General features: G+C 39.8%; 1 protein-coding gene across 9 annotated transcripts in view; it reads left to right on the top strand.

Moving 5' to 3' along the window:
- The window catches only part of maptb (microtubule-associated protein tau b), a 40,844-nt gene that overhangs the window by 5,202 nt on the left and 11,744 nt on the right, over positions 1-23,898 (top strand). For all 9 annotated transcript variants that reach the window (XM_056234593.1, XM_056234595.1, XM_056234592.1 and 6 more), the window contains 2 exons: positions 17,855-18,040; positions 22,361-23,521. In XM_056234593.1, coding sequence (XP_056090568.1) covers positions 17,872-18,040; positions 22,361-23,521 — 1,330 coding nt within the window. In that variant the 5' untranslated portion in view covers positions 17,855-17,871. The remainder of the gene's footprint in view (positions 1-17,854; positions 18,041-22,360; positions 23,522-23,898) is intronic.

Here is a 23,898-nt window from a genome sequence, read left to right as displayed (position 1 = left end):
GATTAGAAGAGCCATTATCGCCCAATCAGATCTCAGGAACTTCCGGGGATACAATACACATCTGGAGTTACTGGAGCTGCTCATTGTTGGCTACAACATATGACAATCCAGATTCAACATGTTTTTTTCTGCTTGAAGACAGTGAGACAGTGTCTCTCTGGTCTGGTAGGCCAGATCTCATGCAGTGTGCACTGCAGTCCTGAACTCCCTGATCCACCATGGCAACAGATGACTAACTTCCTGTGTGCAGCGGTCTTGAACACACACACACACGCACGCACGCACGCACGCACGCACGCACGCACGCACGCACGCACGCACGCACGCACGCACGCACGCACGCACGCACGCACGCACGCACGCACGCACGCACGCACGCACGCACGCACGCACGCACGCACGCACGCACGCACGCACGCACGCACGCACGCACGCACGCACGCACACACACACACACACACACACACACACACACACACACACACACACACACACACACACACACACACAAACTGATTTCATAGAGTTAATACATCTTGTATTCTCTATATTGAAGCCAGTTGAATAGTTTTGTTGCTGGATGTATATCATCAGATTGACATTTTCCTCTTCATGCCAGCATCTGTTCACGTAAATGCCAACCGTCCTTTCTGGGGACTGAATATTTTCTTATGCTAAGTGGATCATGCTGTTATCGGCAGCAATTTCGTCTGGCACCATGACCATTATTTCAACTCGACCAGAGTCGGCACACACAAACACACACTGACTGCTCTGCCAGTCAGTTAATTTAATGTCCAGATTCAGTTCAGTGAGGTGTGATCCTGAACTCTTGAGGAGAGTCTGGGCTGCGGGTCCAGAAACCACATGGCAGATGGGAAGGTTCTGTCTTTCGGTTAGATCAAGGACATCTCTGCTGTTTGAGCAAGTGTGATCACACAGCTCTGTTTATGCAGAAATGAGGTTTAATGCATTCTTATGATACATGTTATTTAGATTCTCTTTGAGAATGACTTTATTAGTCCTAATAATATCGTTATGTGCAGTTTGGTAAGATTAAATAGAATCTGATAAATCTTGTATGATGCTTCTCTTAAAGGGATAGTTCACACAAAAATTTTAATTCCCATAATTTACTCACTCATGTCGTTTCAAACCTTTATGACTTTCTGCCTTCTGTGGAACTTGAAATGTAAATATTTGAAGAATATATTGTCTACTTTGTTACATAAAGTGAGTTAGGGATCAAGATCCAAAATCACAAAAAAGCATCATGACTCATCATGACATGCACTATATTCCAGATCTTCTCAAGACTTAAACTGCACTTAGTCTGCACTGTAAAAATAATAATATTTTTCAAGTCAAATAAAACAAACAAAAACAAGTCTTCTTTAAAATTTCATTTCATACTTGCCGTTTCTTATTCTTAGTACTAATTATTTGTGACAAGCAAAATCTAAATGAAAACTGTTTCAAAGTAAGTTCTACACCATTTTTTTTTACAGTGTATCTAAAGAACATACCAACTTTTAATTATTTATCATTATTTATTCATCATTATTTATTGTGCCATAGCCTTGGTGTGTTCGTTAGACAGCGATATTAAATTTGTGAACAAATCATTGTTTTAAATTCAGTGAATCAATTGATTTGTTCAAGAATCGGACGGATCTAGTTCTCACTAACTCAATGATCCATTCCCACTTGATATCAGTTCACTGGAGAGAAAATGAATAGTGAATAACCATTTTCCTCACACAAAGCCATCATTTGACTTAAGAAGACATGGAATATAGTTCAAGAGTTGTGTGGACCACTTTTTTAAATACGTTTATGGTGCTTTTTTGTAATTCTGTAGCTCGACAGTCCCCATTTACTTTCATTATATTAAAAAGAATGGCCAGATCCCCTGTTGTGTTTCACAGAAGAAACAAACCTCTTACAGGTTTGAAATTACATTTAATGACAGAATTTAAATTTTTAGGTGAACTATCCCTTTAAACACATTAGCATGATTTTGGGGTGGGACAGATCTTGATCTTGCTGGCTGGTGCAAGCATGCTACATTACTTGAGGCAATACTAAACATTTTCTTGATTAGTCCGCACCTGCCACGCACTTGGGCACATGGAGACATGCATCCATTACCCTCACTGATCCTGCTGCCCAGTGCTGGAGCTCTGCGGGAACAGACAGAGAGAGAGAATGAGAAAGAGACAGACTAAAGGGTGGAGACATGAGATGGAGAGATGGCTGCACACTTCTGAAGTGATGCTGCAATCTGCGCTGCGAGCTGAGATGGACACAACTAGGTCAGAGGCAGAGAGGCACTCAACTGTGTATGGACAGGGAAGCTAGCAGAGACCAACAACACAATATTTACTTTTCTACAACTTGTAAAAATAGTCAACAATTTCATGCTGAGCTGCCCTCATGAAGAAGTTTAATTTGAGTGGACTTAACTTCGGTCTTTGTTTTTTTTTTTTTTGCTGCTGCATTGTTGCAGAGGCATTCCAGAACCATCTCCTGGGCACTTCAATTACACTGCGCACAGGGCACTTACGTAATTGGTCTGCCTGAAACACTCTGAGAGAGACCCGTAAATTTAGTGAACAGAACAGAAACGCTGAGCTGGAGAGGACAGTCTGGTTAATTTAACCCTCAGAGCCTATCTGGGCTGTTAAAGGGGATGAACGATAAACAGGCTAGTATTTTAGTTGACCCTGCAATGACCTTCCAATATGGAGCTGCGTTCAGAGTAAACCAGCATAGTGAGTTAAGCACATTCACTGGTCTAAGGAATAAACACCAACGTCTAGACTCTAGACAATCATAGTCCATTTGTCTTCAGTCTATTTTGATGTAAACCTGACATATTTTTGTGTAGAGCATCCCTTTAAGTGACTACTAGATGGCGGTAAAGCTGTAAAATTAAATCAAACATTATGTGCATCCCTACGAAAAACATTTTCTTGCGCAAGACTTGATTTGATAGTGATGAGTGATCTCTATGACAGTTTGTTGGAGGGGAGGATATGAAAAATAAAAGAGCTTTGGGACGTCAGTCCATAAAGTCTTCAGGGCAGGCAAGATATTATATTTTAAAAGATTACAAGGGTTTTTCCTTTGGAATAACATGACCAGATTAACAGTTCACAATAAAACCAGGAATGTTTATTAAGAAAGAAATGATATTGGGTAAAGCTTTGATTTTATGTTGACCTTAAGGAAAACCTCAATGTATTAGTGGCTTGGATATACATGGATTTCTCGGCGACGTCATCACTGCTTGCGCACGCAACCAGGAGGCAAAAGACCCGCGGTCTTCGTACTGGAGGAAAGGGTTTAGGCTAGTAGCAAAGTGGTGGTGTTGTCGCTAGTCAAAAATCCGGTGCAGCATCAAAGTATTTGACGAGCTGCACATGACCACATAGCACGTAGCTGTATGCATCAAGGGATTTGTACGCTCTAATAATTTCTCTTGTATACACAGTTGGTGTCTGAATTAGATAATTAGATATATCAGGCCATACAATTGCTGGCCACTTCTCGTCATCCACAATCATTTAATATAATCGCCACGGTGGGAGGTACTAAGGCTTCCCACATAATCCATCGTCAAATCTTTGATTTACAGTAAAGTAACGTTATGTGTGTGCAGTTATGATATGTTGCAGGTCGTAAAGTAACGTAAACAAGGTTAACTTATATAAAAGCAAATTCGGGCTCTATAGAGGCTATTACATTACTAACTTAGTCTAACATGATAATTCATACATGCATCACAGTATGTCCGGATTTTGATTCGTAAACAGTTGGACGTTTTACATAATGTTATATTAATATGAAACACAAACAAACAGATCCAACTCTGAAATTGCAGTTTATTATTGAGTCAACAAGAAATTCCAAACAATGCGAAATCTACGTTAATTACGTTAATTACAATGTTCTTTTTACAAAACTCAGCATAACAGATCCAGGTTTTTTGCCTCCTGGATGCGCGCGCATCCGGTATTGTTTGTATACAAGAAACCCGTGTATACGCTGATTTCACGCAGCCGCCATTTTGAAATGGCTCCGGTGGGAAGAAAACCGGAAGTGTCGCTTTTAATCATAGGAGAGTCGCGAATGCGATGGCGTATTGTTGTGTTTAATGTAGATATTAGTTATTCTAAAAATAAAAAAAAATAATTAGTTATTAATTTCTTTCATACTTTAGACTATATACAGTGAAATTCATTTATAAATATTTTTTTTTATATATATAATTCAGAACGTAAAAAAAAGAAGCAGAAACGAACTATATACATATCCTATATTGGATATTAACATCCAATAGTATAAATCGCGGCAGCAGCTTCAGGTTTGTAGCATAGACAGTATAAGAAGTGGACAGAGCCATCTCATTGGAACTCAGTTGAGACAGTTGAAGCCCATTTTTAGCGATTTTTGAGCACTTCCGTTCCTGACGCGCAGACTCAAACCGACTCAAACTAAGCTTGATGACGTGAGCAACCTGTCTGACAGACGTGAATCTTCTAGTAGCTGTGCGTGAAAACTGCCAACGTTAATCTTGCAGAGACGGCGAACTTGAGCAAAGAGTTCTTTGGCGTGAGTGAGCGGGAGTAAGTATTCCGTTGCTTTTATGGACTCATTATCTATGGGCTTCTCCCTTGACGGGACGTCCCCCGGATTGCCTGCGAGCTTCTCCTCCTGTCTGTACGGTAATTTCTGTACAGCGCGACAGAGAGTCGAGTGGTTATGACGCAATCGTTAGCCTATTTTTACTAAATCGGTTTCTACGGGGCCATAATGTAACATAGAAGGTAATGGAGCCCTTTATACATTGTCGTGTTTCTTTAGAAATAAATAATGGACAAATGGAGTCTTTAAACGCCTCAGATGTAAAGTTATTCGCTGTCAAAGTGATGCCAAAATGAATGGGAGTCAATGGAAATGCTAACGCAAGTGAAGTTCTGCTACAACATGGCGGCACCCGGCCGGCTTCAACTTCCGGTCGATGGATTACCCCCTTGGTTGGTAGTCCAAGGCATTGTTGTCTATCTGTACTTCCGGGGTTCTTCCCACCAGAGCCTCACTTTCGATTTCAAAATGGCGGCTGCGTGAAATCAGCGTATAGACTGGTAATGGGAGACTACAAATGGAACATAGTAGGCTAATCCTCTTATTAAGACATTAACCTTTATTACAGGAAAAATCCAGATTCTTAGTGCTAGAAAAGCTGGTACATGAACCTTCTGAGGGACCAACCTAGGGAAATTATGATGAATTTATTGCGTATTCACCATATTGACTTGCTGGATTGGTTGCCGTAGAAGCAAGAAACGTCTTTGAGAGCGTTATGGATGTTCATATCTTTACTCACCAGGTTTTCTTCTGTTTGTTGTTTAATATAGTTTTTGAAGATGACCGCTCTATTGATTTCTCCTTTTATTGTATCAGCTGGGATCTGTTAACGTCTGCAGTTTCTTCACACATTCTCTAGGCCAGCAGGACGTTTGCCTCATTTTCTGCCCTTGCTAAGGGCTGTACATTTACTGACAGGGACTTTTTTTAGAATTACAGAAACCGACATACATGAGGTTACACAAGGTTATGGATCGCCATGTCATCAAGTCGAGGAGGCACACACACTCCCCTAACTCCTGGTATCTGGTGTGCGGGGTTTGACAGATGGCCATTTTTCCAATTGAATGAGCAAAAGTCAAGTCAGTTTAGCAGAAAAACGGCCAATCTTACTCACCAGGACCACTGACAGGTTACATTGCGTCATGTTTAATACGCATCACTGGATCAATGCCATGCCATATTGAAAACTGGTCACGGGTTCTTCAATATATGATGATGTTGACGACGTTTATGCCTCATATTAGCATCCGATCATAAGAGGACAACTTGTCCAACTACAGTATGTAGCATTAAAAGTTATTTGAAAAGGCTGCCAATATATATATATATATATATATATACACATTAAATTATGAGAATAATATTGACTATACCACCAATGTGAAAAAAGGTCTTCCAATAGAATATTGGCATATCCAGTGATTATTTCATCCTCAAATTCACCTCTTGTATCAACCTGGGGTGAGTTTCCCAAAAGTATTGTTAGCCAACTATGGTCTCAAGATGCATCGTTATTAGCATAATTCAACGAGTCGGGTTTCCCGAAACCATAGTTCCAACAAAAATTCGCAAACAGCTAGTGCTGGGCGGTATACCGGTTCATACTGAATACCGGTGTTTATGTTATGATATGAATTTTTAATATACCGCAATACCGGTGCATGGTGCTTTAACAACGATCGGAACCCGGCGCGGCTCGACACTGTTTGAGAGGGTCCTTTTCACTGTTGCACTGTGGTGATGCACAGTTGTGTGTGTTACTAAGTGTGACGGTGAAGATGGATAGGTTAAACTATAATTAATAGCTGTCAAATTGTAAGACTGGAAAAACTGGTTGATGAACGACCACTCCTCGAGTGGACAAAGGACCTTGCTGAAAATTAACATTTGAACTCCCCCTCGTGCACTATTGAGATGAAGGTCTCGCTTCCCTCATCCTAATCTACATTTCTCCCTCTCATTCTTCACTCTTGCAGAGATTACCCAAACTCACACAAGAATCTAATGCCTCGTTTCCACTGAGTGATACGGTACGGTTCAGTACGGTACGGTTCGGGTCGGGTCGCTAAACCATGATCGGGGCTCGCGTTTCCACTGCCAACAGTACCCTACTTGATAGGCGTGGTGTATGCCGGAAAGTAGTGATAACGTCACTTGATAGGCGTGGTGTTTGCCGGAGAGAAGCGATCGACGTCATTTTCGCGCGAACAAAAACGACATAGTAAACAACAATGGATGACAGACAGCAGATCTTATGCCGCGTTCTAGGCAACCTGTAACCCGTGTTTTTCCAACTCGTAACTGGGAGTACATCGTTCCAGGCAACCTGTAACCCGTGTTTTTCCAACCTTATACCCGTGAAAGTGCACTGGAACGGCAGTCAAACCCGTGACTTCCCACCCGTGAATTCGTACTAGATCGATGTACTCCCAGTTACGAGTTGAAAAAACACGGGTTACAGGTTGCCTGGAACGCGGCATTGTTCTTGCTTCTCGGGATGTTTGTCACAAGAAACAAGCGCTGGCATTAGGCGTTTCTCAATACCAAGTAGCCACGCAAAGTCCGACTCAGGAGAATGATCCCGAGGACGCGATTCCAGTAATTCTGCTAATGGAACAGCGCGTTCTTGAAAGCGACACTCAGCTCGCTCTGCTACTCCGGTTATGTACATTTTAGGCAACAATAAAACGAAATATGTTATAAAACACCACTCTGCTTCTTTTCGATTTAATTTAAATACATTTTAAACATTATAAGCACACAAATGTGGTTCAGGCAACGCATAGCCTATATTGATTATATTCACTGCATGTAACGTTATATTTATAACAAAACTAAATATAAAACACAATCCTGCCTCTTTTCGTTTCAATTTAAAAATATTGAACATATTCCAGGCAATGTATTGCATATTGCATTGGTACAAATGTTGCAATAAACAACATTACAGATGATCTTGTAATAAAATAAAATAAATGACAAAACTATCTATTTTTGTTGAATTTCAGTTTTTATCAATAATAGCCATTATAAAAGTATAAGTAAAAGGTACAAAAATATATACAGTAAAGCTTTAATAACAAAGCAAACAATTCAGTCAAATATACAAATTCTGCGCTCAAATATATGAAACTTCACTTAGCCTTCTGCCAAAACTATTGGCCAGGGAACGAATTATAAATTCACGAGACCAAAGATCGCCTGTTAGGTCTGTACAAGGCGAATTATATCTCATGTTTAACCACTACAGAGACGTCAGAGTCAGCGGAAAACATCGGAACGGCTAGCCGGGGAAAGGCTGCTCCAGGCGGGGTGCACGAGCGCCGAGCGCCCGGTGATTGCTTGGAATGGATCTTCAAATTATCATAAATATATAAATAAACCACAGATTTGAGCTTTAAAAAACTACTTTCTCACCTGAAAAACTCTTAAAACTACATTTCGTGACACAATAACAGTAGTATTATATTTTAACTGTATGCTTCTAATGCCCTTGTAGCACGCGCAAGGGACAATACTCTGTCAACCAATCAACGTTCTGCAGTGAGTCTAGCTCCACCTTTTAGTACCGTACCACTGTGCTAGGTACCACAACGGAAGGGTACCCAAAAAGTGGTACGGTACGTACCGTACCGTACCGCTCAGTGGAAACGAGGCATAAATGGTTTAATGTGAATGATTATCATCGCGTTTTATACATGTTTGGTATTATTATAAATGTCTCAGTGCAACTGTTACAACAAATGTCTCATTTCCAAATAAGTAAAACAAAAGGTAACAAGGTTTTTAAGAGTTTAGAGATAACATGCACACAAATGAGGGTGGGATGGTTAAACCCTCCTGTTCTCAAAAGGTGTTAACTCTGAATGGAAATTACCATTGTTAGCCATGTGAAAGAAGTTTCTGTCTATGTAATGAGATGTAGCAAGGGGCTCGGGGCCTTTCTGTATCTCAGATCAGCCTGTGAATGCCGAGTCGCAGAGACTCTCAGCTTCACGTATTTCCTAATGTCGGGTTCGTTTTCTCTTTAATCCAGAGCATTTGATGTTTTGTTGTATTGATTATCTTTGAAGTGATTATACATTTACCTGACATAATAAATTGTTATTTATTTGATTATTCTAACTGACTTTGACATTATTTCATTAGAGTTAAAATGAATAGTCAAACTTTCGCTTATATTTAATGATGCACAGATATCATTAAAAAACCTTTTCATTTATGGAGTCAGATGAAATAACGAGAGAATACATATGAGAAAATGTATTGCATTTAATCAAAAATACTTTGCCAAAATATCTTACAGTGTTTCCCATACATTGGTTCACAATAAATAACACAGCCTTTTGGAAAATCTATTTGTGGTTGCCATTGACATCGTTGACGTTGAATAATTATGAACACTGCACGTTTCAATGTCAAAACGTGGCACGGGTGTTTTTATATGAATGTATCTAATAATAATAATTCATTACATTTATATAGCGCTTTTCTCGGCACTCAAAGCGCTTTACACAGAAGGGGGAATCTCTTCAACCACCACCAATTAATACAGGTTTGCAAGGCCCCACAAAATGATGCGGTTTACAAAGAGGAGCGGCAGAAATAGCGGTTTCCCTGGTAACGGCTGTACACAAAGCAGACAGCGCTCATAAACGTCATGTAAACGCTGCTTTATCAAGCTTTTTTGGCGAAACACAAACGTTTTGCGAGAGAACGCAAAATCTTTGAAATAATTGAAAAAATCCCCCCCCCCCATCTATTTTTTTTATACCATTGCCATGTCCGTTTAGAGCTATCATTCATCGTTATCAGATTAGAGCTAACCAAACTCAGAAGGTCATCAGACGGTCAGTGAGTGGACTGTAGGTGTGTGTCTAGTGGTCTAGTGGCTACATGGATACAATTTGTCGATGAACACGACCTCAAGAAACCTTTCAGATCTGTCGTGCTGCAGGATCATTTACCATAGTGTGCTCAGGCAAAATAACATGTGATCTGATGAGAGAGGACAGGGCTCAGTGCAGTGAAAATACCCACGATTGATTCTCTATTCCTCTAGATGTGATGGCAGCCCATTGCACTGTTGTGGCAAAATCAGTGAAAGTCCCTCTAGAAATCTGCTGTATCATACAGTTGCAGGCTCTGTCTGTGTGTGTCTGTCACTCTTTCTTTCCTCTTGCCTGCAGTTCCATTATCCTTTCATCCCTGAAGTGCTCTCTTTCTCTGTCCTCCTCCCTCTCTTTTTCTTGCTCAAATTCTTTCCTCTTGCTTGTTTCGTCTTTGTTTCTCTCTCCTTTTTCGCCTACTCGCTCTTGTCCTTTCAGCTCAGAATCCCTCACACATTCCCTCTCTGTCTCTCTCTGTTTTGTCTTTCTCATCCCTCGCTCTCCTCTGCTCGCTGTTTACTGTAGGGTTGGAAGGGTAGCAGGGCTCAGCAATGCGTTTTTTTTTCCGGCTGGTCAATAATTCAGATTTGTACTTTCTCTGCCAAAAGTTTCAGTAGCCCCAAACAATTATGCATTTTATGAAGTGTATTAAATGTGGTGTGAAATAGTGTATAAAATATAGATAATACAATTAGTATAAAATATGTGGCAGAAAATTAATATTTGAATGAATTTTTTTTAATTAATTTTAATTTTTTACAATAAATAAAATAAATAAATGTAATTAAACAAATGAAAATAATATATTTTAATTTTCATATATTGTATTACAATTTAAGTTTATATAAATAATAACAGTATAATTTAATATAATAAACTTGCAATAATACCCTCCCCCCCTTTTTTCTCTCAGTCTCTGTTTCCCTTTCATCCTCTCTTTTTTGCTCTCTCATTCTCTCGTGCTTTCTGCAGTAATGTGTCCTGAATATTGATGAGGTGAGAATTGCCCATCCCTGGCTGATGGCCAACTCACATTACAATTCTCCGCCTGCCCACTTCAGTACGGGCCACCCCCAGATCAGCCACATGTAGCCAGCCATGTGTTGTCTTTTAAGAGCCCCCCGCATTTACCATCCAGCTCATTTCAGCGTTGCCCTTTCTGCTCTGTGCCAACCCCTTAACCAGAGAGAGACATCCATCGTTTGGCAGAAAGTCCCAGGCTTCTTAAAGGGGCATTGACATTCTGCCTGCACTGCCCAGGAGGGATCACAATCATTCAGATCAAGTGCACCCACTAAGCACTGTGAACAGCGACTGTTGCAAATCTGACTTAAAGCCAGAGGAGACCAAATTGCATGAGCTCAACTCGGCCAGTAAATTCACAAAGGTCTGCTTCTGAAAAGAGAAAACAACATGAAATCCAAATTGCTCTGTTTACTTTCTTAATACACATTCCTGGTCTTAATATGTTATTCATTGTCCACGTAATTCAACAAAAAGAAAATAATTGTCTTTGCAATCTTTTATCAAGATGTAATACATTGGTTGATGTCATCAATCCCTCTTGTTCTTCAGCCCCATCTGGTGCCCACTTTCCAAAGTTGATTCCCTATGGATAAGATCAAGTGTTGACTTGATGGAAATTGACATGATTTTTATAACCATGGGTTCATAGCCTTCTTGCAAACACTGAATCACACATCAAGTAAACACATTTTCCTGCTGCCCAGACCAGCAAGTGCTTTCTCAGGATATTTTATCGTAGTTGATGGCCATTTGGTGATGGTTAAGTTGGTGAACCTGCACAGCCATTTTGTTTCCCTACAAAACTTGGTTGACCAGCATGGCATTGCAAGTGAAGCTTCAAGACAGTTACAGCAAAGTTCAACATAAAATAAGCATTTTTGTAAGGTTTTACTCACCCTTGTGTCATTCTAAACTTGCAGGATTGTCTATCTTCTGTGGATCACAAAAGGAGACAATTAAAAAAATGTTCACACTGCTCTTAGGAGTACCATGAAAATAATAAGTAATTCATATGGCCCCAAGTTTGCTATAGGCCTATTTCAGCTGTGTGTGAGGAACGGACACATTTTAATTCTTTATTCATAGAAAATCATATGGTACGATGTAAAAAAAAAAGGCATTTGGCGATAGTGATGTCATCTAACCACAATTTAGTGGTTACTAGGGGTGTCATGATTCTCCAAATCCTCGATTCGATTACATTTTCGATTCTAAGGTCACGGTTCGATTCGATTCTCGATTTTTACATTTATTTTTTTTAAAGCCGAAACCGGCCAATCAGGATGCTCTCTGTCTTACATGCGCTTCATGAGGCACACACGCAAGGTCTCTCACTCTCTCCCTCTCTGTCGTGCGCGCAATGCGGTTTGGAGCACAGTTTTTTCTGTCTCGCATGCGCGCTCTTGCTCGCTCACTCTAGATTCCGGGAGATTTTACGCTATTAATATGCGGGAGACTCCCGGAACTTCCGCGAGACTTAGAATGTCTGCAAACTGTGGCTTTTTTGAAGCGCGAACGTTGTGAACATAACTCACTGGAAATCCATAAAACTTCCACACCTGCGACTTCAATGAAAGAGGAGGGGGGTTCAAGTTCTGTCGATGGGTCTCCTGCATCTGTAGTTGCCATGCTATCTTTTGAATGGCTGTAGCTAAGTTAGAGGAAGTTGACCATAGACTCGCAGCACGCCGACCGGACGTGACATGGGGGCGTGGCAGCATCGATGATTCCATTTTTTAATTCGAAGTTCGAGATTGTGAATTCATTTCGATCGATTTCGATTTAAAATTGAAATCGTGACACCCTTAGTGGTTACCAACCAAAAACTTGTAGAATCGGCATGAAACAGATGTTGCAATCATCTTTTCTCCTCTATTGTGGCATATAACCTAGTGAAACGGCTTCTTGAATGAGAAAAATGTAGGGCAGGACTTGATTTTGTCTATGGGGAACTGATTGGATGGTTTTTGTTTGCTAACTGCTGTAATCATGTGAATGACAGGTTGCTGAAAGGGAGGGGTTGTCATCATCAGAGAAGAGATGTTATTGCGAGGGGGAGGGGACAATCATATTTTTGATGAAAGATTACCTAGGCACATGAATAAAAATAAAAAAATGAAGCAGGATACATCATTTATAATATCCTGCATGGACCAAATTAGACATCTGATCAGCATACCAATATCCTAAACACACCATCTGCTGAGGACCAGCTGCTGGGCTATCCTTTATTTTTTCTATTTTTGAGCATTTCAGCTGTTTCTCCCCAGTATGTGTTTTGCAACAAACATTTTTAGTAAATACATCAGTGCCTATTGATGTAGCGGTGGTTTCCACTGCTTATCTAGTTCTGGACTGACTGTGGTTGCAGATGGTTTCTAAGCTCTGTTTACTGATATCACACAGCCCATTCTTAATAATGCATGAGGACCCTGCGGGAGTCAGGCTTGAATTTGCACCACTGCTGCCTCAGGGAAATCCAGCTTGTGTGACTTTATTATAAAGGTGGCAGATTCCCACTGTGGTATTTTGAGAGAGATGCTTCCCAATCTTCAACACACTTGTGCAGTCATGGTACTGGGACTAGGGATGTGCCCGAAGCCGAATACTATGTTCAGAAAGGAAATAAAGCGGCTTTCCTAAAAGGACATGGTGATAGAAAAAATATATTTCAATGTTTTTACGTTCTCTCGCAATTATATAGTTGGGTATAGGGCCGTAACAATATATCGTGTCACATTATATCGCAATACAAAAATGCAACAATATGTATCGTGGATAGTGACAATCTGTATTGTGTATAGGTCACCCAAAATAAAATAAAAATGACTGGGAAAAAAATCAAGTTTACAGAGTTTTACTTACTATATAGTGTTAAATATATAGTGTATAATAATGCAATGCAGGAATATTTGTGGGTCCTGATAATGCCAAATGTCTTATGTTACCTGTAAAAAGTGGCCTACACTATTTTAAACATATCTAGTCAGTGACAGAGTGCAAGCATTAGGTTATCGTTACACCCCTCGTTTGGTAATTGTATTGTATATAATTTGCGGGCTACTTTTATCCCATCAATATGCGGGGTATTGTAATCGCTTTTGAATGTACGCTCGTATTTTACTTTCGCTTTCTAATTCAAGATCACGCGTACTCTGTTGGGGAGCGGCGGTACTGACCAGGCATTTTACAAGATAAGATATTTGTCAATGACACTCAGGATCTATTGCGTACCAAATCCTCTGATATCGTCATGTCAGTCATCTCTCCTTACTATCTATGCGTTTTTCATTTTCCATGCCTTTCCGATTTTCGATTTAGGCTTTGGGCACATCCCTACTGGCCTGGGGACAAAACACCTTCAGGTTCATAGCATAAGGGAATAGTAAAATATGAATGTTGTTCCAAACCCATATGAATCTGTGGAACATGAAAGGTGTAAATTTGACAACTGTTTTCCATTTTCTTTGCCATGCATTTACAATAAATGGGAACCAAAGCTTCCAAGTGTAAAAAGGCCACAAAAACCATAAATTGCTCCACTCGTACTTAGTCATATGGATTTACAAATGAAAACAGATTTTTGGGTGAACTATCCCTTTAAAAAGCCATTTTGCCATCTGATGCTGTTCCATCCTGCTGGTCACTGCTGACTGTAAAGATGATGTAATTGACAAATGTAAATCCACCCCTGCAGCTTTGGCACTATTTTCAGCTCCACAGCACTTCTTGCCTAAAACAACTTGGTTTTCATTATGCCCCCCTCATCCAGATGACCTTGCTGTGTGATCTCAGAGCAAAGCAAATCATTCTGGAATCTGGTGTCTGATTACGTACACGTGGGTCATTGACAAAAAGGATTTATGGGATGTGGCAATGTTGCATGTAAGCCATCTATTCCATTTGGACAATAATGGAATTCATGTTTATAGGCGTCCTGTGTGAAGGAGATGGATGAGAGTGTTCACTTTACTGTCTCGAGTGTGGATTTACAAATAGCTCTGCTGGGACTACATAAGTTTAATCTACTTTGTTCAAAGTATAAAGCAGAACTGCTAAAATGAAAACCACATTAGTTGTAACAGGAAGCACACACTCAGACACACACGACACAGCACATCAGTGACCATAAGTAAAATAACAGGATACTCTTTTCTCTGGGTATGCTTTAAGAGGAAAGGAAATCCCAGTGCCATCAATCCCTCATTCATTTAACCAACCATCTGTCACGTCTGTGAACATTTCCCCGCCTAACTAACAAACTAACTGCCTGACTAACTAACTAACTATCATAATAGTTTTATCATAGTTAAATAAAGGTTACTAACAACAAACCAACCTACCAGCTTACTCATTCATGTAAGCTTTTGTATCACATACTTGCATAAATCTATGTAAGCTTTTGTATCACATACTGTATCAAGTAGTTTTCTTTGCTCCTACCTGAGCAACTAACTAAAACATCATAGTTTATTGTAGTTAAAAAAAGGCTACTATCCAGCTAACTAACTAAAACAGTTTATTGTAGTTAAATAAAGGTTACCATCTATCAATGAATGAACTAACTAACAACTACAGGGGTTGGACAATGAAACACCTGAGATTTTAGACCACATTAGTGTTGGCTCGATACCACAATTTTCGCTTCGGTACGGTACCACGATTAAATACCATAGTATCGATATTAAATCGATACCATACAGGGTCTGAATTTCTGCGCAGGATTGCAAGTATTGTGCATAATTTTACTATTTCCGCAGGTTTCATTTAGAGATGGCTCTTTGAGAGATGGTTTTCTTTGCCCTCATAACCACAGTGCGCACAAATAAAGCCACCTCTCAAAGAGCTTCTGCATTTCAAATTGAGTTCCGCTTGCGCTTAAAAGGTCAAATACACACAAATTTGTCAAAATGTCTGTCTTGGTGAGTATTCAGATAAACCAAGTCGGTTATGTCTTAAGTGAACATAAACAGTTGAGAAATAAAATGCATGAGCTGGAGCTTTCATGTTATTCAAACGATACGCGGCTCTTATGTATGTGCGTTGATTAGTGTTAAAAGTAAATAAATGCCTAAATTAGATTTAGTTTCAATGATGCACTCACCTAGGGTTGCACGATTATGGCCAAAATGATAATCATGATTATTTTGATCAATATTGAGATCACGATTAATTATCACGATTATTTGTTGATTTTAACCAAAACTAATTTTATTGTCACCTAGGCTAATTATAACTGCTTTCACATCCATATTGTGCTACATTCCTGCTAATGTACAAATATGTGCATCAAAATAAAATAGGTCCTCTTATTCACCAAAATTTAGTGCATCTCCTTAAAGAATAAATAAAAATAAAGAAAACAATAAAGAAAATGTAACAAAACGTCAACAGGGCACTATTTTCCATTTTACATTGTGTAAATATATTTTAGGAAGCAAAATATAAACTTGCATTGTACCTGCATAATGGATGTGAATAAAACTCAAAATATACAATCAATAAAAAACAAATATTCCATAACAGAATGTAACCAAATGAGAACATTTCAAGGCACTATGGAAGTTCGATTAATGGATAAAATTCAGAGTCATTGTTATTTGACTGACGCTTAAGAAACGTAAAACCTGGTTGTGGTACAGTGTCAGTGATTAGTTGTGCAATCTTACTGCATAAATTGAATCTCATTTACTCCTCCATATGAAAGTTTATGTGCTCGAATTATTTCTATTTATTAAACAATAATTTCAAAACGTTTGTAGTACTGATTATTGGAGTCCATTAATCGAACTTCCATGCCTCTTATATAGTAATTATATATTACTATGTAGCATGTACCAATTTACTAATGCAATTTACTAATGACACACTCGGTATTCTCTCGTGCACTGTCGAGCGCGCTCTCGGACACACTCGGTCTCTCTCGCGCAGTGTTGCTCGCTCGCGCAGTTCGCTTCGCTTTTGTCCAGTCAGGCGCCAGGGGTCATAATCTACATCTAGAAACTAAGCTGCGTGGCGCAGGGAACAACTCTGATTGGCTCATGGAGGCACGTGATCAGACAGTGGTTTACGGACCGTTAGATTGGCTTTGCAAAAAAAAAAAAAAAGTAAAAAAATTGATACGGAGCGTTATATGACCGGAATGAGGCATTTTAAATATCGCTCGGTCACGCGAATTTGATCGTGGGAAGCCAAAATCGTGATCGTGATTAAAATTCGATTAATTGTGCAGCCCTACACTCACCTTTTGATCTCCTAACACTTTGTACAAGTTAGGATGGGTAAGCGATAGATGTTTGGCAAGGTTTGATGTGTTTCCTCCCGAGGCAAACTTGCAGACTGGTGTGGTAAAATCTGTTTCACCTTTTCAACAGTTTTGTACGCAAAGTAATTCCAAATTTCACTTCTACTGCCCTTTTTATTAATTAGTTTTGGGCGTGTTGAGGGAGATTCACCTGCTTTATCCATTTCGTTCCTCTATGTTGCCACATTTGACGGTTTCGTGGCAGTTTGGGTAGTACACTGCCACCTAGCGGTGAACTTCGGAACAGCAGCGTATCAAGTACCGAAATTAGCAAAATCATATCATAATAGGGTTTTAAATAAAATATATACCGTTATTTTCCCTGTATCGGTATACTGTGCAACCCTAACCACAATAATGTATTAGTATGGAGTAGGGCCTCCTTTTGCTGCCAAACAGCATCAATTCGTCTTGGGAATGACATATACAAGTCCTGCACAGTGCCCAGAAGGATTTTAAGCCATTCCTCTTCCAGAACATTGGCCATGTCACTATGTGATGCTGGTGGAGGAAAAGGTTTTCTGACTTGCTCCTCCAAAATCCAAAATAAGAGGCTCAAATATATTTAGATCTGGTGACTGTGCAGGCCATGGAAGATGTTCAACTTGCTGTGTGCATTATCATTACCCCTTCAGGGTACAATGTTTAAACCATTAGGTGCACAGTGGCTTGCCCATCAAGTTCCACCTCCATGCTTTGGGAACGCAACAGTCCTGTGCTATTGCTATGATAATTCAACCTTCAAACACTGCTCTTATGGAATGTAAAACCACCAGGCTGCGCATATATGGGTTTGAAACCTCCAACACTTTATTGGCCAGTGTTTCAGTTTCATTGTCCAACCCCTATATATACGTCTGTGCAAGTCTATGTACATTCATACTACTAATAATATTTTGGGGTTAAAAGGCAATGCAGCACATTTGTCACTTTGAAACATTAACCTCCTGATGCTTATTTTTCTGTTTTAACTCTACAGACTGAAATCATCTCAAAATGGACCATCAGGACCACATGAATTCTGGACAGGTGGGTGACTCTCAGCACTCTCCTGGGAACAACATAGCATCTGGTGTAGCCAACATGACCATCAATGACGGACATCAAGGAGACATGAAGAACGGGACAGCAGCACATATGGGACCAGGTGACGGTCCAGTGAAAGGTCTGTATAAAGAGGGAAGAAATACTGTAGTATATAGAAGGAAAAAACTGAAAGTCTGAAAATCCCCTTTTCCCCCACAAAGCACAGAAGAGCTGAGTGATACTCATGGCAGTGTGTTTCTCACTCATGTCTCGTCTCATATTGAGAAACCCGACACATATGCTGACAGTGACACCCACTCAGCAATATGTTGGTTTCAAATGTCTGTGAAGATATTCATTCATTCAGGTCAATTGCAAAATGTCATGTAGAATTTATTTGTTGGACTTTATTTTCCATTTGTTGAATGATGATAAAGATCACAATCACAACTTTAGAGAGACGGTTTACAGGGTGATTGTGTTCAATTTTAAGGAATCCCAATCAGAGTCTGTCAATGAACAGACTGTCAGACAGAGTCTGTCAACCTGACAAAAAAATAATGTTTTTTCTAGACCTGGGAAAAGTCAGAGAAATTAATAAAATCTTACAAATACATGGAAAAATTGTGGAAATATCTATATAATCTAGCTAAGCTCAAGTATTTTGTTGGCAAAAAATTGCTCTGTGTATGCATTTGCTATAATTAAAAATTAAATTTTTTTTAAATTATTTGTTCAAAAGTTGAGAAAACCATGCCACCATCAGATAACTGGAAGATGCATGGATAAATGATGAGATGTCTTCAAATGTTGGAAAACAAAGTTAATCAACAAATAGCTTCTAGAAGACACGTGTCCTGCCTGAATTGTCTGTACACAATAGTTTTTTAAAAATAAATTTGTGCATATAATATTGATCGTAGATTAGTTCTTTCTGTGTTTCTTATGATGTATAGTTTATGATGTATAGTTGGATAAGGCTCAGATGTGAGAAAATAGGTCATAGTTTATAACTGTCTTACCTGCTTTGGATTGTTCTGGCACAACTGACAAGCTTTCAGCAAGCCCCAGGCTCCCTCACAGAACACAAACGAAACCTTATCAACCAGAAACCTAAAATTCCAGCTCAATTGTGCTGGCAGAAGTCGGTGAGGTAGAATGTCTCTAAAATGATAAATTCGGTAAAATAAAGTTTGGAAAACAAAATAACACTGACTTTTAGAGAGTTAGTTTGCCCCTTACAAAATTATGTTTTGGCAGTTATAGCTCTCACTCATATGTAATCATAATGAACAACAGGAAAAGTAATGGAAAAACAGTGGGAACTTGACACTAACATAAGAATTCATGCCTTGCTTTTGCTTTTCCAAAAACCAGTGCTTATTAACATTGCCAACAGAACAGTGACAATTCCATTGCTTTTTGGACCAGCAATACATCTGGATCCTCTCAGGAATGACCTTGCCATGCTTTTAGAAGCTTTTTGGAAACTTAGTTGAGTTGATTTTTTGCTGATGTAAAGCAGCACTGAAAAAAAAAATCACTGAAAGCTAATTGCATGCCTTCAAGGCTGTAAAATGCAGCTGCAACAGGAAGTAATGTTCCCAAGCAACAACTAACTCTTTAAAGGATTCAAGGCCAGTAAAAGCCCCGAATATTTGTCAAAGAGCAATTAGGCAGGTCTACTTCACCCTTCCTTTTTGCATAAGAGAATAATGTCAGTTCTGGGCAGGGCGAGTACTACACTAAATAGTAGTGCCCAGAACATCCATTTGTTAAATGAGTAAATAAGAAAAGCGCTCAAACCGCTAATGGCTTAGATGCATGTACCTGTCTGATGCCATGACCTGAGCATGATATAGGATGTAATAATCATAATAATAATAATAATAATTATTATTATTATTAAACCGCAAGTAATTTTAGCTCTAATTATTGTTGTTAATATTGTACATTTGGAAGTGCTAATATATTTCTGTCGTTAACACTTCACTGTCATTTGCTGTTTTAAGGCACCAAACTTGCAACAGCCAAACATATTTAAAATTGTGAATATAAAAAAAAAAGTGAAATCAGAGCACTGTAGCACTGTATTTCACGATACAGATGTGTTCACATGTTCTTCACACATCTGAGTTTGTTTGGAGGACTCGCATAACAGTACTTCTCACAAAAGAGAGACATAATATGTGCATTTCATAGTACACTATATTTGTTTTAAATTTCCTTAATAGCTGGGTTTCAGTCACGTGATTATGACGACGAGGGAAGGTTGGGCGATTTCAGATGGAGGGCAGGAAGTAAACATGGAGAATACGTCTATGGAGAAAACCGTTGCGGAGAGTCCGTATTGAGTCTAATTTACCTTGATCATTTAATGTCCCATTCCCACTGATCCCCTGAACGACAACCTAATGCTATATAAACACAGACACAAAAAAAACACGTTGGCTAGCTAACATACCGTCGCTGCAGAGACACGGCATTAACAGACTCTGCTCCTCCCAAACCGCAGACGTAACGTTACGTTAAAAATCCACTTTTTACGGCGTTGTTCTGTGAGCTTTTTACATTTCTCACCTTTATGAATGACAATCTTTGGTACTCTATAAAAACCCTTTCCCTTTTCTCGATTAGAACGATTGGAGCCGCCGTAAACTACACAAAACATTGATGGCAGATCCTCAGCTATTTTACTTCCTGCCCTCCATCTGAATTTTCGCGCTCTTGCGATGCAGCAGCGTGACGTCACGTGAAACCAACCTATTGCAATATTTGACTTTAAAGTTAAAATTACAGAAAAATACCATTTGGCCAAATGGTCCCAAGAAAAACAATAAGGCCTTCTTCTGCCGTTACATAGGGCATTATTACCTCACAAAAGTTCAAGGTCTGAGTAAATGGACTTCTTATCATTTATCTCCCAAGGCCACAAACACATCGATCTTGTCAGAGAAATAGCTGTCTAGTTGAGACAAAGGCATTAAGATAGCGTCACGTATGTTGTATGCTATGGTTCTATGAAGTTGGGAGTGATGTAAATGGATTAGACTACCATTAGCCATCAGCTGAATATTTCATGTTAGAGAACATGTTGCTGATGTTTGCAGTACTGCTGAAATGGGTCTGCAACTTTAATTGCTACAAAGTTCACTTAACATGCTTCTTATGAACTGCCAGAGAGAGATCAAATGTCTATTAAGTCATACATAATGTAGACTCTCATCCCCCATTTATTTATTTTATATGATAGACTCATTTTACTTAAAGTTATAGGGGAAGGGTTAAATGAATGAAAACATTTTGCTTTGTTTCCTGTGATTTATAGGTTGATAAGCATTGTGTTTGTCTGCCAGCCACTTCAATTCACAATTCAGCATGTTTAGAAGACAATATATTTGTCGAATTTCTTGTAATAGGAAACCTCCCAAACTGGACAAAAGAATCCCAGTTTTGCTGTTAATGTTCTTCATATCTCATCTGTTCTTTTAACTTGCTTCCTTGTGATTTCACAATTTTGACTGTTCAGGAGGGACAGCAGGAGCTGGAGAAGGTATGGTGGGCTCTCCACCCCCTTATCCACCTGCAGTGTAAAAAAGTTCAGTGGATTTACATGCAAACAATGTGCTCATGACCACCACAGTTTCATTCTTTCACTGCATATGATATCTCAATGGGAACCACTTCTATATTCTTTCTAAATTCATCTGTTTATATTGGCTCTATATTGCATCACTGTATCTGAGAAAATGAAAAGTCTGAAAATAATGAGGCTTTCAAATACAGCTATAATTGAATGCATTAAAAGTTATTTAAATGCATTCACAGCACAATGCTTTTTACTGCTCAGATCAGATGCAAAAGTTTCCATCAGTGTATTAAATGATACTTGCAAAATACAATTCACTGATTCATTGCTTCATTGGCCATTTTGCTACCAGTCATCAATGCTTTACACACTGAAGCTCACAGAGATGTTGTGGGTCATTGTGAATATTGTGGTCTGATTGGCCAGGCGATATTTATGCTTTTGGTTTTGATGGTTTTTGTTGTGATTGAGTGAGTGAAGAGGCACTTTTATAGGAACTGATCCCATAACCCCTTCAGCCTAATTGACCCCTCATTTTGCCAACTATATAGTTACCCATTTTTTTGGTACAATCCATGTTGCACCCTACTGCTTGTTAATTTAGATTAGCAAGCATTGTGTAAAAGTGCCTCTAACTCAAAGTTTAGTGTGTAAAATCTGATTTTTGGACTGTTTAACTTTTGTCATGAAAACAGAAACTTGTCTTTTGTGTTGTGTTCGGGCTCCTTACGTGGTTCTGTGCTTTCAGTTCCTTGATTCCTTTTCTTTCTCTGCTTCTAATGTTGACTGTAAGAGAGAGGGTGGTTGAGTGTTGCTAATTCTGCAGTGTTGTCTGTGGCTGTTCCTATCATTCTGCCCTCATGTCATCAGAAGAGTTAACACCCGGAAGTCCGCCAGAGAGTGGCCGGAGCAGTGCGGCATCAGTGGACGGGGATGGAGAGCAGGAGAATGGGGAAAGAGAGAGCTCTGTCAGCCCACGGGAATCACCAATGTCCCCACATCCATTGCCAACAACCCTTGCTGATGGTTTGGGTTCAGGAATCACAGGCTTTGACAGTCAGGTGATAAGGAGTCCATCGGATAAGATCTCCGACCATCATAGTCCCAGTGGATCTGAGGTGGAGGAGAAAGAAGAGAATGAAAAAGAAAAGTCTGAGAGATTTTCTGGTTCTTTCGGTGTGGAAGAAGCACCTGTAAGTGCTATCAACATGAAAGAGGATAAAGAAGAGGACAAAGAGGAAGTTAGTGACAAAGAAGAGGAAGAAACAGGAGTTTCCTTGGCGCACAGTTCTAAGACCCCAGACTTGACAACTCAGAAAGACTACAGTGAACATGAAATCCCTACTCATCTTCCTATGACCCCAGAGGAAGCTAAAAAACGTGGCCTATCGTTTGACTACACAGAACCTCAGGATCCCAATCATCAGAGTGGTCCTGTGGGCTGGGAGTGCAGCTCTGACAAAACGCCGCCGGAAAGCAAGAGCCCAGACTCATGCAGGGCGGATCCAGGCTCACCTCTTTCTCCCAGTGCTGCCGCCGACCCTACCCAAGAGGAATCACCTCTTACAGACATCCAAACGGATGCTCGGGAAGAAGAAGAGGAAGTAGAATTGCCAGAACCAGAGCATGAAGAAGATGAGACCACTGTTCCTCCTGTTTCCCAAGAAGATGCTGCACCCAAGATGGAGCCTAAGGCAGAGGAACATAGAGAACCTAAAGAAGTAAAAGAGATCAAGCAGGAGAAATACTTGGAGACGAGCAATAATGATCGCATTGATATGGTCCAGTCTGTTGCCTCACCAGAATCTATTGCCAAACCTGAACCTGATGCTGCCAAAACTGAAGATGCTGTTAAGCCCAGTGCCCAAGTAATGCCCACAAAAGCACCAAGCAAAGAAGCTCCTGCCAAAAAAACTAAGAAACCCGTCACTACAGCCGCTGCCACTCCTTCCCCCAAATCTGCTCCTAAACTTCAGAAAACCCCCTCTAAAGATGCTGCTCCGGCCAGAAAAGCAAGTGTCCCATCCAAAGGTCTGTTTTCCGTTCTGTTCCTCAAAACCCCACACAAATCTTTTTATTTCTCCTTTCCTTTTCTTTTTTATAGTAGATTAGAACTACGCAGCACCCTTTCTTATAAGCGCACACAACAAAAAGAACGTGTTCGGTTGTAGAAATGGGCTGCTTGTAGCCACAAAATCTCTCTCTCTCTCTTGATCCTTTGTGCCCTGTGTGTCTATCTCTTCTCATTCCCTCTCTGTGTGTGGTCAGTGTTATTCCGCTTTTGTCTGTGACTAACTGCATTGATTGACTGTTATTGCTGGCACAGTTTTCACCTGTCCCTCTGTATTGCATGTCACCTGTGCATGATGTGTGTTGAATGTATCACTCACAGAACTGTGCATTACCTT

The sequence above is a fragment of the Rhinichthys klamathensis genome, unplaced genomic scaffold, assembly GCF_029890125.1.
Source record: "Rhinichthys klamathensis goyatoka isolate OS25496 unplaced genomic scaffold, OSU_Roscu_1.1 h1tg000401l_1, whole genome shotgun sequence".
Taxonomy (NCBI): domain Eukaryota; kingdom Metazoa; phylum Chordata; class Actinopteri; order Cypriniformes; family Leuciscidae; genus Rhinichthys; species Rhinichthys klamathensis.
Note: the sequence above shows the minus strand (reverse complement) of the source record. Positions and strands in the feature narration are given on the sequence as shown.